Below are 14,341 nucleotides of genomic sequence, written 5' to 3' on the forward strand. Positions count from 1 at the left end.
ACGCACCAGCACCCGGGAGCTGCATGTGTGGACACTGTACATTTTCAACTTTTTTGTTATTATAGGATTCAATTGTGAACTTTATTGTTGTATTGTTCAATACAATTCATTTTGTAAATTGTTGATGAAAAATATATTGGAAAGAAGAAATTTGTGTTTTATTCGTAGCGATAAATTAGCATTAATTGCTATTTATAGGTCAAATTATGGGGAGATAATAGATAATCAAATCAAAATCAAATAAAATTGAGATTGATCAGATTAATCGATGCATCGGAAAACTATTTTGTAGATTAATCGATTACAAAAAAGAAGAAATTTGTGTTTTATTCATGCCGATAAATTAGCATTAATTGCTCGATAATCGAATCGAAATCAAATAAAATGGGATTTAAAAATGAATCGTTAGATTAATCGATGCATCGGAAAACTAGTTTGAAGATTAATTGATTACAAAAAAGAAGAAATTTGTGTTTTATTCATGCCGATAAATTAGCATTAATTGCTATATAGGTCAAATTATAGGGAGATAATCGATAATCGAATCGAAATCAAATAAAATGGCATTTAAAAATGAATCGTTAGATTAATCGATGCATCGGAAAACTATTTTGTAGATTAGTCGATTACAAAAAAGAAGAAATTTGTGTTTTATTCATGCCGATAAATTAGCATTAATTGCTATATAGGTCAAATTATGGGGAGATAAAAGATAATTTAATCGAAATCAAATAAAATCAGATTTAAAAATGAATCGTTAGATTAATCGATGCATCGGAAAACTATTTTGTAGATTAATCGATTACAAAAAGAAGAAATTTGAATCGAAATCAAATAAAGTCGGATTTAAAAATGAAGTGTTAGATTAATCGATGCATTGAAAAACTATTTTGTAGATTAATCGATTACAAAAATAATCGTTTATCCCATCCCTAATGAATATTGATAAGATATGCTACGAAGTTGTATATATTTGAAGAAAAGCATTGTGATAAAGGGCTGCATGGTGTTTGAGTGGCTTATGCGCAGGTTAGGAGACCCGGGTTCGATTCCCCGTTCGGGCATTGGAGTTTCCATGTTCTCCCGGTGCGTGCGTGGGTTTTCTCCGGGTACTCCGGTTTCCTCCCACATTCCAAAAACATGCTAGGTTAATTAGCGACTCCAAATTGTCCATAGGTATGAATGTGAGTGTGAATGGTTGTTTGTCTATATGTGCCCTGTGATTGCCTTTTGAGTGTTCAGTTGCTGTGTGATGACTTTAGCGTTCTTTGTAAGGTAACTGTTTATTTCACTCAATGCCTCAGTTTCAAATTAATGTGGAAATATTTATCCGCTTTTACCCCCGGAATGATCCACTTCCTCTTTTAAACTCCACTGTAAGCTTTACAGATGCCATGTCTGCCATGCATTGTGTGTTGTGGTAAAGACGTCTACCGCAACACATGGTAGAATACGTCATACTGAAAGTAATTGTACCCACTAAGGGCTACCACCTGGTGTACAAATGTACCGCATGGATGGAATATTACTGTATTGTGAATATGTAATACAAGCTTAAATGTAATAAATTCCTGTGGGTGTTTACTTCTTCAGGTCCACGACCGGACCCTGCTCAACATTAACAACCACTTAGAGAACGGCGGGGGCAACGACCTGGATGGCGATGCAGTCGGGGGCAGACTCAAGGGGAGCCAGCTGAACACACTAAAGGAAGAAATACTCACTGAGCTGGAGAGAAGGGTGACTCTGTCCTGCTCCGCCTGCCAGGTGAAGTTTAATTTGCTGTACATCAGGGGTTTCAAACATGCGGCCCGCGGGCCAAATGTGGCCCACAGGACACTAGTTTAAGGCCCCCGCCTTGATATGAAAGTTTAATGTTAGTGCGGCCCCGCGCAAGTTTGATACGGATGCTGTATGGTATCATGTATCCAGAAAAAATTATTACGTTTGATTAATGTTCATGTTAAAGGTTAAATAACTGTTAATAGTTATCCTCCCTATCCGTGTGGAAGTGGTAAGTTTTTGGCTATTTAAGTTGAAAGGAAATAACTTGAAAGGCTACCGTTTAGGTCGCTAGCTCTCTAGTTTGCGAGTTAGCATGTGTCTCGAGACCCTGCAGTTGCGCAATATGTTGTAAATAAAAAGAGTATAAATGTGACTATAGTCGTGTTTTGTCATGTCTACAGGGCTCTAATAATGCTTTGTTCATTTTAACAAAGCAATAAACCGTCACTAAAGTGATGACGCTGATCCCTCCTGCTACGTCTTCTTATTCTATGGTTGACCAGATGCTTGAGATGTGTGTTAAGAAGCGGAGTAAAAGAAAATGAATGAATGATTGAATTGGTAACTGCTCTGGCGTGGAGAAGCGGTACTTCGGTACGAAATAAAATAAAATAAAATAAAATAAAATAGAATAGAATAGAATAGAATAGAATAGAATAGAATAGAATAGAATAGAATAGAATAAAATTGTTTTAAAATTAAATAAAATAAAATTAAATAAATACATTTTTTTAAAATAATAATAAAAATAAAATAAATAAAAATAAATAAAAAAATTAAAATTATTAAATAAAATAAAAAAAAAATAGGAAAGCAGGAAGTGAACAAATGTAACAGTTATTGATTGTAAAAATACCAGATGGAGGGGTATGATTTAATAAGCTTTGCTTCTTCCTACTTCCTACTAGGTGACTATAGGGGTGTTATTTCATTACTAGAGGGCTCTAATAATGTTTATTAAACAGTCTATTTAGAAGGTCATAATAGGTTTTCTATGTGTGTGTGTGTGTATGTATGCTGCATATATATATATGTGTGTGTATATATGGTAGTATAGATATAGATATTGTATAAGTGTATACGTGAGATACATTAATGTAACGTAGTATGCATGTCTGAAATCAAATTTTGGTCTAAATTTGTTCCAAAGCTTAAACAACTCTTGATTTTTTTTCTTTTTTTATGTTCAGGCCGGTGTGGAGGATGTGAGACGGCAACAGGAAGCGGACAGAGAAAGAGTCCGATCCCTGGAGAAGCTGATCAACTCCATGGACCAACATCTCAGACAGAGCCTGCAAATTCTCCAAAGTCAAACCGACCAGTCCCAGGCGTGCTGTAACCGCGTCACCGAGCTGGAGAAGACATTGTCCGTTCTGGACGTCCAAGTCACCTCCACGGCCAACAAGTGTGATACGCTGAAAGGGCGGCTAGATAAGGAGCTGGCTGGAACCGGGGGAACAAAGGGACGGGTGACCGAGGACAGGTTGAACGGTAGACTAAGAGATTTAGAGAAGCGTGTGAATAACACCGTGAGAAAAACCGAACAGCGGTGTACCAACAGCGGGAACAATCTGAAGGATGGCGTCCAAAGAGACGTCACGCAGCTACGCAACATGGTCCTCAGTCAACTGGATGATCACGGCTTCAAAATCGGAAAACTGGAACTTGATGTGTCGGTTCTTGGGGACACGGTCACGGACCACAGTCGACGTTTGAGCCAGCTGGAGAACGTTACAACCTTCATGGACAGGAAGTTAACGGCGATTACAAAAATGTGTAACGAGACATGTGGTCCGAACGGGAAAGACCGCCAAAGCGAAGACACGGTTAAAACCTTAGAATGGCGAGTCGTAACCAACCAAGGGGAAATCCGGAAATTCAACACAAGATTAAACGACTTGTCCGTGTCAGGCGACTCAATGGCGGAGAAAATCATAAACCTCGCAAACGATGTGAAAAAGATTATCGCCGTAACGGGGAAAAACGGCGAAAACTTCAACCGGATCGTTTCGGAAGTTGAAACTTTGAGCCAGGATTGGGAAGACTGCTCCGTGTGCGGCAGCGTGGAAGACGAACTCCGTCTGCTGGCCAACAAAACCACCACAGAGATCAACAGGTGTCACACGGAATTGAACCATCTGCAGAGAAAGGTGGATTCAGGAAAAACGGCGTGCTCTCAGGTGTGCTCAAACCTCCAAGAGGAGGTGGGTCGACTTCGAGAGGAAGTGGAGAAGAGCAGCGCTCGGTGTGAAATCCACATCAGTGATCTGACCAGTCGCCTGGATGGTCACAACGACCGCAGTGGAAGATTAGGAGGGGACCTGAAGTCCATCCAAGGAGATTTATCTAAAGTAATGGCCACCTTCCACTCCATCAACAACACACTGAAGAACATGGGAACGACGATACGGATACATGGGAATTCCCTAAATGATCTGACCAACACCAGGGACAGGATCCACACTCAGGTAAAATGAATTGGTCGTGAAAAGAACATCACTTCCTGTCCGTCCCGCCGATCTTTTCCTTTCGGGAACACACGAGCAATTTCTATTAATTCTATTATGTAATAATGGACTAATTGTCCATAGGTATGAATGTGAGTGTGAATTTAATTTAATTTAATTTAATTTAATTTAATTTAATTTAATTTAATTTAATTTAATTTAATTTAATTTAATTTAATTTAATTTAATTTAATTTAATTTAATTTAATTTAATTTAATTTAAGAAAGCAGGAAGAAAGCAGGAAGTGAACAAATGTAACAGTCACAGATTTAATTTGATATGATTTTATATGATTTGATTTCATTTCATTTCATTTCATTAAGAAAGCAGGAAGTGAACAAATGTAACAGTCACAGATTTGATTTAATTTAATTTCATTTCATTTCATTTCATTAAGAAAGCAGGAAGTGAACAAATGTAACAGTCACAGATTTAATTTAATTTAATTTAATTTAGAAAGCAGGAAGTGAACAAATGTAACAGTCACAGATTTAATTTGATATGATTTTATATGATTTGATTTAATTTAATTTCATTTCATTTCATTAAGAAAGCAGGAAGTGAACAAATGTAACAGTCACAGATTTGATTTAATTTCATTTCATTTAATTAAGAAAGCAGGAAGTGAACAAATGTAACAGTCTTAATTTAATTTCATTTCATTTCATTAAGAAAGCAGGAAGTGAACAAATGTAACAGTCTTATTTTAATTTAATGTAATTTAATTTAATTTAATGTAATGTAATGTAATTTAATTTAATTTAATTTAATTTAATTTAATTTAATTTAATTTAATTTAATTTAATTTAATTTAATTTAATTTAATTTAATTTAATTTAATTTAATTTAATTTAATTTAATTAAGAAAGCAGGAAGTGAACAAATGTAACAGTTACAGATTGCAAAAGTACCAGATGGAGGGGTAGGATTTAATAAGCTTTGCTACTTCCTACTTCCTACTAGGTGACTATAGGGGTGCTATTTCATTACCAGAGGGCTCTAATAATGTTTATTAAATAGTGTATTTAGAAGGTCAAATTAGATTTTCTAGGCAAAATACTGTATTCATTGATAAGGTATTGGGCTGCACGACGGATGAGTGGTTAACATGCATGCCTCACAGCTATGAGACCCGAGTTCAATTCCACCCTCGGCTATCTCTGTGTGGAGTTTGCACGTTCTCCCCGGCTTCCTGTCTCGGTAGCCTACTAGCAGTGGTACATTATTATGTCTACGATATTGAGTAATTTGAACGTGAAAGGTGACTATAGGGGTGTTATTTCATTACTAGAGGGCTCTAATGTTTATTAAATAGTGTATTTAGAAGGTCATAATAGGTTTTCTAGGCAAAATACTGTATTCATTGATAAGTATTCGGCTGTATGGCGTACGAGCGGTTCATTCGCATGCCTCACAGCTAGGAAACCCGAGTTCAATTCCACTCTCGGCCATCTCTGTGTGGAGTTTGCATGTTCTCCCCGTGCATGTGTGGGTTTCCTCCCACATTCCAAAAACATGCTAGGTTAATTAGCCACTCCAAATTGTCCATAGGTATGAATGTGAGTGTGAATGGTTGTTTGTCTATATGTGCCCTGTGATTGGCCGGCCACCAGTCCAGGTTGTGATGAGCAATTGTTGGTCTGATAGAGCCGTGCTCCAAAGTTGGAAGTCATCAGGATTTGGACCGTAAGTCCTAAATCATCAAGCCATGAAACAGTGTTTTATTAAACTTTAAATAGCCTTTGAGAATGGAACCGTCAGCTACCATTTATGGTAACACTGTCCTGCTGCCTGGGTGTTTTATGTGCTCTTTTATTGACATGTACACTTTGAACTGAATCATTTTCCTTATGGAGTATAAGAGTTGTTTTGAGTTTGAGGTGCATTTCTATGGTTCCGTATAAAATAAACAAACCTTTCTGTCTGCGTTTTGTTCAAGCTGGACATTTTGAAGAAAGATCTGAACGAGCACACGGACGACTCAAGCGATCGATTCGGCGGTCTCAGCAAAGACATCGAAGTGATCCGGAGCAACTATTTCACCGAAGTCGGGGAATGTCGGCGAACAAGCGACGGCTTAAACGAACGACTCTCCAAACTGGAAGGAGTCTGCAAACGCTTTGATTCTTTTTCCGACAGCCTACTGAGGATTAAGGAGGGCTTGAACCAACACGTGTCCGGTTTGTGGAATTGTGTCAACGGACTCAACGTGACGGTCACGTCTCACGGACGTCTTATCGATAATATCCGGAATATCCAGCTGGAAAATATCCATTCAAAGATACACGGGATGAACTCGTCCCTGCTGGATTTGGCGAAGGAATTCCATGATTTCATAGAACAGGATTTCACGGGTAAGGACTTTTTGCATGGGATCGGACTTCCTGACAAGATATAGAGCTTTCCCAATGGGAGGCAAGGTCACGGAAGGAATCCGGTGTGTCAGGGATTTACTCCGAACCCTAAAAAAAGGGGAGTTTCAGTAAACATGAAAAGCTGAAAGGTTAAAGGTCACAGCTTTCCGGGAAATCTCCTCACTTATCAGTAAAGAGGATGCTTAAATGTTCCTTTTTTTTCCCAGGCCCACCTGGTTTGCCAGGACCCAGAGGGGAACCAGGGGTGCCTGGACCCCAGGGAGCTGTGGGACCCCAAGGAAGGGTGGGACCTCAGGGTGAAACGGGCATACGAGGACCGGCTGGACCGCCAGGTAAATATGTCCAATATGTCAAATCATGTTGGCGGTGGAGCGCGCGGGCCTCACAGCTAGGAGACCCGAGTTCAATTCCACCCTTGGCGAGTTTGCACGATCTCCCCGTGCATGCGTGGGTTTTCGGTACATGTTTACAGCAACACACACAAGCACAAGGCTTATTTTCCCTTATTATGTCTACGATATTGGGTATTTTAAATGTAAGTATGACTATAGGGGTGTTATGTTATTACTAGAGGGCTCTAATGTATATACAATAGTGTATTTAGAAGGTCATAAATAGGTTTCCTAGGCTCTAACTCCCAAAATATTGTATTCATTGGTAAGGTGGACAAGTGGTTAGCACGCAGACCTCACAGCTAGGAGACCCGAGTTCAATTCCAAGCTCGGCCATCTCTGTGTGGAGTTTACATGTCCATGTTCTTCCTGTCTTAGTAGCCTACTAGCATCGGTACATGTTTACAGCAACACGCACAAGTCTTATTTTCGCTCATTATGTCTACAATATTGGGTATTTTGAATGTAAAGATGACTATAGGGGTGTTATTTTATTACTAGAGGGCTCTAATGTTTATTAAATAGTGTATTTAGAAAGTCATAAATAGGTTTCCGAGGCTCTAACTCCCGAAATATTGTATTCATTGATAAGGTGGACAAGTGGTTAGCACGCAGACCTCACAGCTAGGAGACCAGGGTTCAATTCCACCCTTGGCCATCTCTGTGTGGAGTTTACATGTTCATGTTCTTCCTGTCTTAGTAGCCTACTAGCATCGGTACATGTTTACAGCAACACGCACAAGTCTTATTTTCGCTCATTATGTCTACAATATTGGGTATTTTGAATGTAAAGATGACTATAGGGGTGTTATTTTATTACTAGAGGGCTCTAATGTTTATTAAATAGTGTATTTAGAAAGTCATAAATAGGTTTCCGAGGCTCTAACTCCCGAAATATTGTATTCATTGATAAGGTGGTTGAGTGGTTAGCACGCAGACCTCACGCAGACCTCACAGGGTTCAATTCCACCCTTGGCCATCTCTGTGTGCAGTTGACACGTTCATGTTCTTCCTGTCTTAGTAGCCTACTAGCACCGGTACATGGTCTTATTTGACCTTATTATGTCTACGATATTGAGTAATTTGAACGTGAAAGGTGACTATAGGGGTGTTATTTCATTGCTAGAGGGCTCTAATAATGTTTATTAAATAGTGTATTTAGAAAGTCTAAATAGGTTTCCGAGGCTCTAACTCCCAAAATATTGTATTCATTGATAAGGTGGACGAGTGGTTAGCACGCAGACCTCACAGCTAGGAGACCAGGGTTCAATTCCACCCTCTGCCATCTCTGTGTGGAGTTTGCATGTTCTCCCCGTGCATGCGTGGGTTTTCTCCGGGTACTCCGGTTTCCTCCCACATTCCAAAAACATGCTTGGCTGGCCACCAGTCCAGGGTGTACCCCGCCTCTCGCCCCCAGGACAGCTGGGATAGGCTCCAGCACCCCCTGTGACCCTTGTGACGATAAGCGGTAGAAAATGAATGAATGAATGTTGGTGGTGGTGCGGTCGAACCCGATTATGTCGATTTGGACACACTTTTAACATGTTGTGTGTGTTGAGGTGTCCAAAGTGTGGCCCGGGGGCCATTTGCGGCCCATGATGGAAAAAAGTTTGTCACCCATGTCTTCAAGCTATCGCTTTTTAATAATACAACATAGCGGCGGATCAGGTCTTTTGTTGTCGACATAAGCGGATCTCTTGCTTAGAAGTATCAATTTGAATTTATTAGATATGAAACATGAATGGCTGACATAGTAACTCTTATTTTTGTCTTTCATCTCATTTCTCAGGCCTGCGAGGGGAACAGGGTACGTGTCGTTCCAACTAAATCATCACATGAAAGCTCTCATTAGTCTTTTCATCTCTGTTTAAACCCACTCCCACTTGTTGTTTCTCCCTGCCCTCCCACCCCCAAACAGGTCTCGCAGGGTCTGATGCCCACGTGCCTCGCCTTTCTTTCTCCGCCGCGCTGACTCGGCCAATGAGGGGAGCGGGGACCATTGCGTTCAACGAGGTCTTTGTCAATGAAAATGGCGTCTATGACCCCAAAACAGGTTAGCGAGAAAGCTAGTTGTGTTTGTCAACATCCGAATGCTCCACAGAAACAAACTTTTTTTTTCTGATTAATGAAAATTATGCTTGAAATGTAGCTTTTCCTCACAAAAAAATTTAGTTGGGAACTGATATTTTCCTGAAACTTATATATGTTCTACTTCTGATTACTAAAGAACGGTGAAAGGCAGAAGCAAACTTATTTTTTTCATGACAGAAAATTATGCTTGAAATGTAGCTTTTCTCACACACAAAAAAAAATGTTTTTAGTTGGGAACTGATATTTTCCCGAAACTTACGTATGTTCTAATTCTGATTACTAAAGAACGGAGAAAGGCAGAAACAAACTTTGTTTTTTCATAAGAGAAAATTATGCTTGAAATGTAGCTTTTCTCACATTTTTTTTTAGTTGGGAACTGAAATTTTCCTGAAACTTATATATGTTCTACTGCTGATTACTAAAGAATGGAGAAAGGCAGAAACAAACTTTTTTTTTCATGAGAGAAAATTATGCTTGAAATGTAGCTTTTCTCACAAAAGGTTTTTAGTTGGGAACTGATATTTTCCTGAAACGTATGTATGTTCTACTTCTGATTACTAAAGAACGGAGAAAGGCAGAAACAAACTTTTTTTTTCATGAGAGAAAATTATGCTTGAAATGTAGCTTTTCTCACAAAAGATTTTTTAGTTGGGAACTGATATTTTCCTGAAACTTATGTATGTTCTACTTCTGATTACTAAAGAACGGAGAAAGGCAGAAACAAACTTTTTATTTCATGAGAGAAAATTATGCTTGAAATGTAGCTTTTCTCACAAAAAATTTTTAGTTGGGAACTGATATTTTCTTGAAACTTATGTATATTCTACTGATTACTGAAGAACAGAGAAAGGCAGAAACAAACTTTTTATTTCATGAGAGAAAATTCTGCTTGAAATGTAGCTTTTTTCACAAAAAAGTTTTAGTTGGGAACTGATATTTTCCTGAAACTTACGTATGTTCTAATTCTGATTACTAAAGAACGGAGAAAGGCAGAAACAAACTTTTTTTTTCATGAGAAAAAATTATGCTTGAAATGTAGCTTTTCTCACAAAAAAAAATTTAGTTGGGAACTGATATTTTCCTGAAACTAATGTATGTTCTAATTCTGATTACTAAAGAACGGAGAAAGGCAGAAACAGCGTTTTTTTTTTTCATGAGAGAAAATTATGCTTGAAATGTTTGTCTTCCACCCTGCAGGATATTTTACCGCTCCGGTCAGAGGGAGGTACTTCTTCAGCGGAATCCTAACCGGCCACAAGAACATGAAAATCGAGGCGGTGCTGTCCAAATCCAATACCGGCGTGGCTCGAGTTGACTCTGCCGGGTATCAACCCGAAGGCTTGGAAAAGCCCATGGCGGAAGCCAAACACATCCCTGGAGCTCTGGCGGTCTTCAACATCATCCTACCCATGGAGGCGGGGGACACGGTGTGTATCGACCTGGTCAGCGGCAAGCTGGCGTACTCCTCTGAACCCTTGACCATCTTCAGCGGGACCTTGTTATATGAGAACATCTGATCCAATGGATGCAGAGCGTGGACTCTTTTTTTTTTTTTTTTTTTTTTTTTTTAAAGACAAAGCTACCGGGACAGTTCCGAAGAATGAAATCGTGGAAAAGGATGCATTCAGGGAATGGTTAATACAGTGAAGAAAATAAGTATTTGAACACCCTGCTATTTTGCTATTTCTCCCACTTAGAAATCATGGAGGGGTCTGAAATTTTCATCGTAGGTGCATGTCCACTGTGAGAGAGATAAACTAAAAAGAAAAATCCAGAAATCACAATGCATGATTTTTTAACAATTTATTTGTGTGATACAGCTGCAAATAAGTATTTGAACACCTGTGTATCATCTAGAATTCTGACCCTGAAAGACCTGTTAGTCTGCCCATTAGAAGTCCACCTGCACTCCATGTATCATCCTGAATCAGATGCACCTGTTTGAGGTCGTTAGCTGCATAAAGACACCTGTCCACCCCATACAATCAGTAAGACTTTAACTTGTAACATGGCGAAGACCAAAGAGCTGTCCAAAGACACCAGAGACAAAATTGTACACCTCCACAAGGCTGGAAAGGGCTACGGAGCAATTACCAAGCAGCTTGGTGAAAAAAGGTCCACTGTTGGAGCTATCATTAGAAAATGGAAGAAGCTAAACATGACGGTCAATCTCAATCGGAGTGGAGCCCCATGCAAGATATCACCTCGTGGGGTCTCAATGATTCTAAGAAAGGTGAGGAATCAGCCCAGAACTACACGACAGGACTTGGTCAATGACCTGAAAAGAGCTGGGACCACCGTTTCCAAGGTTACTGTAGGTAATACACTAAGACGTCATGATGTGAAATCATGCATGGCACGAAAGGTTCCCCTGCTTAAACCAGCACATGTCAAGGCCCGTCTTAAGTTTGCATATGACCATTTGGATGATACAGAGGAGTCATGGGAGAAAGTTTTATGGTCAGATGAGACCAAAATAGAACTTTTTGGTCATAATTCCAATAAGCGTGTTTGGAGGAAGAAGAATGAAGAGTACAATCCGAAGAACACCATCCCTACTGTGAAGCATGGGGGTGGTAGCATCATGCTTTGGGGGTGTTTTTCTGCACATGGGACAGGACGAGTGCACTGCATTAAAGAGAGGATGACTGGGGCCGTGTATTGTGAGATTTTGGGGAACAACCTCCTTCCCTCTGTCAGAGCATTGAAGATGGGTCGTGGCTGGGTCTTCCAACACGACAACGACCCGAAGCACACAGCCAGGAAAACCAAGGAGTGGCTCCGTAAGAAGCATATCAAGGTTCTAGCATGGCCCAGCCAGTCTCCAGACCTGAACCCAATCGAAAATCTTTGGAGGGAGCTCAAACTCCGTGTTTCTCAGCGACAGCCCAGAAACCTGACTGATCTAGAGAAGATCTGTGTGGAGGAGTGGGCCAAGATCCCTCCTGCAGTGTGTGCAAACCTGGTGAAAAACTACAGGAAACGTTTGACCTCTGTAATAGCAAACAAAGGCTACTGTACCAAATATTAACATTCATTTTCTCAGGTGTTCAAATACTTATTTGCAGCTGTATCACACAAATAAATTGTTAAAAAATCATGCATTGTGATTTCTGGATTTTTCTTTTTAGTTTATCTCTCTCACAGTGGACATGCACCTACGATGAAAATTTCAGACCCCTCCATGATTTCTAAGTGGGAGAAATAGCAAAATAGCAGGGTGTTCAAATACTTATTTTCTTCACTGTAACTGTAAAGATTCCACTCGTTTGTGCTTCAGTAGCTTTAAGGAAACTTTGCCATCAATTCGAAAGCCACTTCATGTTTATCATGTTATGTTTAAAAAAACTTGAATTATTAAACCAGGTGTCTTTTTCATGACGTGAATGAATGATAAAAATCAACATGAACGGGATTTTTTTGCTTATCCACATACAGGTTTATTTTTTTTCTCTCCATGTAAAATCATTCTATTGTAATGACTTCTATTATTTTAATGCTGACTGTTTCATTTTGACCACAAGCTAATTCCCAGAAACATGATGCAGGATGCAGGAACCCAACCAAAAAGAAAGAAACGAGGGAAATGAAGTGAGTTTAAAACCACTATTCTCCGCAGGAAAATTAAAAAAAAAAAAAAAATGAAGTCATCCACAGTTCAGGGAAAAGAGACCACAGGATGAAACATTAAGGAGCAAGACCGCCATGATGAAAGATGTGTGTCCTGTTTACCATCTAAATCTGGATCAAGTTTAAATATTGTTTTTTTTTATACTTAAGGCTCTTTCCCACTGAGCTGTTTAACAATTTTGTCCAAAAAAACAAAAGTTTAGTAATTTTTGATGGTTTTTTTTGTCCAAAAAAAATATTTTTTTGGATAGCAATTTTTTTTTTTACATTTTTTTACCGCTTTTTGTACTTTTATAACCGTTTTTTGCACACCACCTGTTGAGGTGTCCAAAGTGTGGCCCGGGGGCCATTTGCGCACACTATTCTCCGCATGAAAAAAAAAAAAGTTATCCACAGTTCAGGCAAAAGAAACATGGAGGAAGGAGCAAGACCGCCATGTTGAAATACGTGTGTCCTGTTTTGTTTTTTTTTTTTATCCTTAAGGCTCTTTCCCACTGCGCTGTTTAACAATTTTGTCCAAAAAAACAAACGATTAGCAATTTTTTACTTTTATTTTGTCCAAAAATTTTTTTTTGGATAGCATTTTTTTTTTTTTTAATTTTTACCGCTTTTTGTACCTTTATAACTGTTTTTGCACACCACCTCCAAATGTGATAGGATACTTTTGACCTGTAGTGTGTGTTGAGGTGTCCAAAGTGTGGCCCAGGGGCTATTTGCGACACTATTCTCCACAGGAAAAAAAAAAAAAAAATCAAGTTATCCACAGTTCAGGCAAAAGAAACATGGAGGAAGGAGCAAGACCGCCATGATGAAATACGTGTGTCCTGTTGACCATCTAAATCTGGATTGAGTTTAATTTTTTTTTTTATCCTTAAGGCTCTTTCCCACTGCGCCGTTTAACGATTTTGTCCAAAAAAAAATTTTTTTTGAATAGCAATTTTTTACATTTTTTTACCGCTTTTTGTACCTTTATAACGATGCGATTCTATCTACTGTTCACAGTCAGATATTCGAATTTACCGCCATATAGCGTATTATGATGTAAATATTTACATGGAGGTAGTAGATGGAATCATTATACGGCATTATGGGACAGAGTCTTAAAGGAAAACTGCACTTTTTGTGCAATTTTGCCCATTATCCACAATCCTTACTGTGACATGAACACACATCTTTGCCATTCCCGGGTACATTCATGATAATATGTGATACTAACAGTATTTCGGCATACTTTGGTTATTTTTAAGCATTACCCAAATCTCACAAATATGTCTTATTTAAGTATAAAATACTTTCTAATCATGCTTACATATATTATCTGATTTTTTTCTAATTAATTCCAATCCACACCTTATTCTGTTTCCTTGAAAAAAAAAACACAATGGGAATATACTTTTACTGTTTCAATGAATTGTACATTCTTCAAGTAATGTAAATATTGTTCAACATTTTAGCCATACAAGATTTTTTTTATAAGCTGCCACTTCACCTTGCAAGGTACTGTATATGTTTTGTATGTTTTTTTGCCACATGTGTGCCTCAAATACAGATTAAGACCTA

The 14,341-nt window shown here is 38.7% G+C and overlaps 1 protein-coding gene across 1 annotated transcript in view; it reads left to right on the top strand.

Moving 5' to 3' along the window:
* emilin1a (elastin microfibril interfacer 1a) overlaps positions 1-10,714 on the top strand; it is a 33,087-nt gene extending 22,373 nt beyond the window's left edge. The window contains exons 6-12 of the mRNA XM_058086067.2: positions 1,594-1,767; positions 2,976-4,253; positions 6,233-6,647; positions 6,875-7,000; positions 8,850-8,867; positions 8,979-9,113; positions 10,349-10,714. Of these exons, the coding sequence (XP_057942050.2) occupies positions 1,594-1,767; positions 2,976-4,253; positions 6,233-6,647; positions 6,875-7,000; positions 8,850-8,867; positions 8,979-9,113; positions 10,349-10,668 (2,466 nt within the window). The 3' untranslated portion in view covers positions 10,669-10,714. The remainder of the gene's footprint in view (positions 1-1,593; positions 1,768-2,975; positions 4,254-6,232; positions 6,648-6,874; positions 7,001-8,849; positions 8,868-8,978; positions 9,114-10,348) is intronic.
* Positions 10,715-14,341: the final 3,627 nt, after the last annotated feature.

Source organism: Doryrhamphus excisus, linkage group LG11 (genome assembly GCF_037039965.1).
Source record: "Doryrhamphus excisus strain RoL-2023G ecotype Guam linkage group LG11, RoL_Dexc_Guam_v1.1, whole genome shotgun sequence".
In the NCBI taxonomy this organism is placed as follows: Eukaryota; Metazoa; Chordata; class Actinopteri; order Syngnathiformes; family Syngnathidae; genus Doryrhamphus; species Doryrhamphus excisus.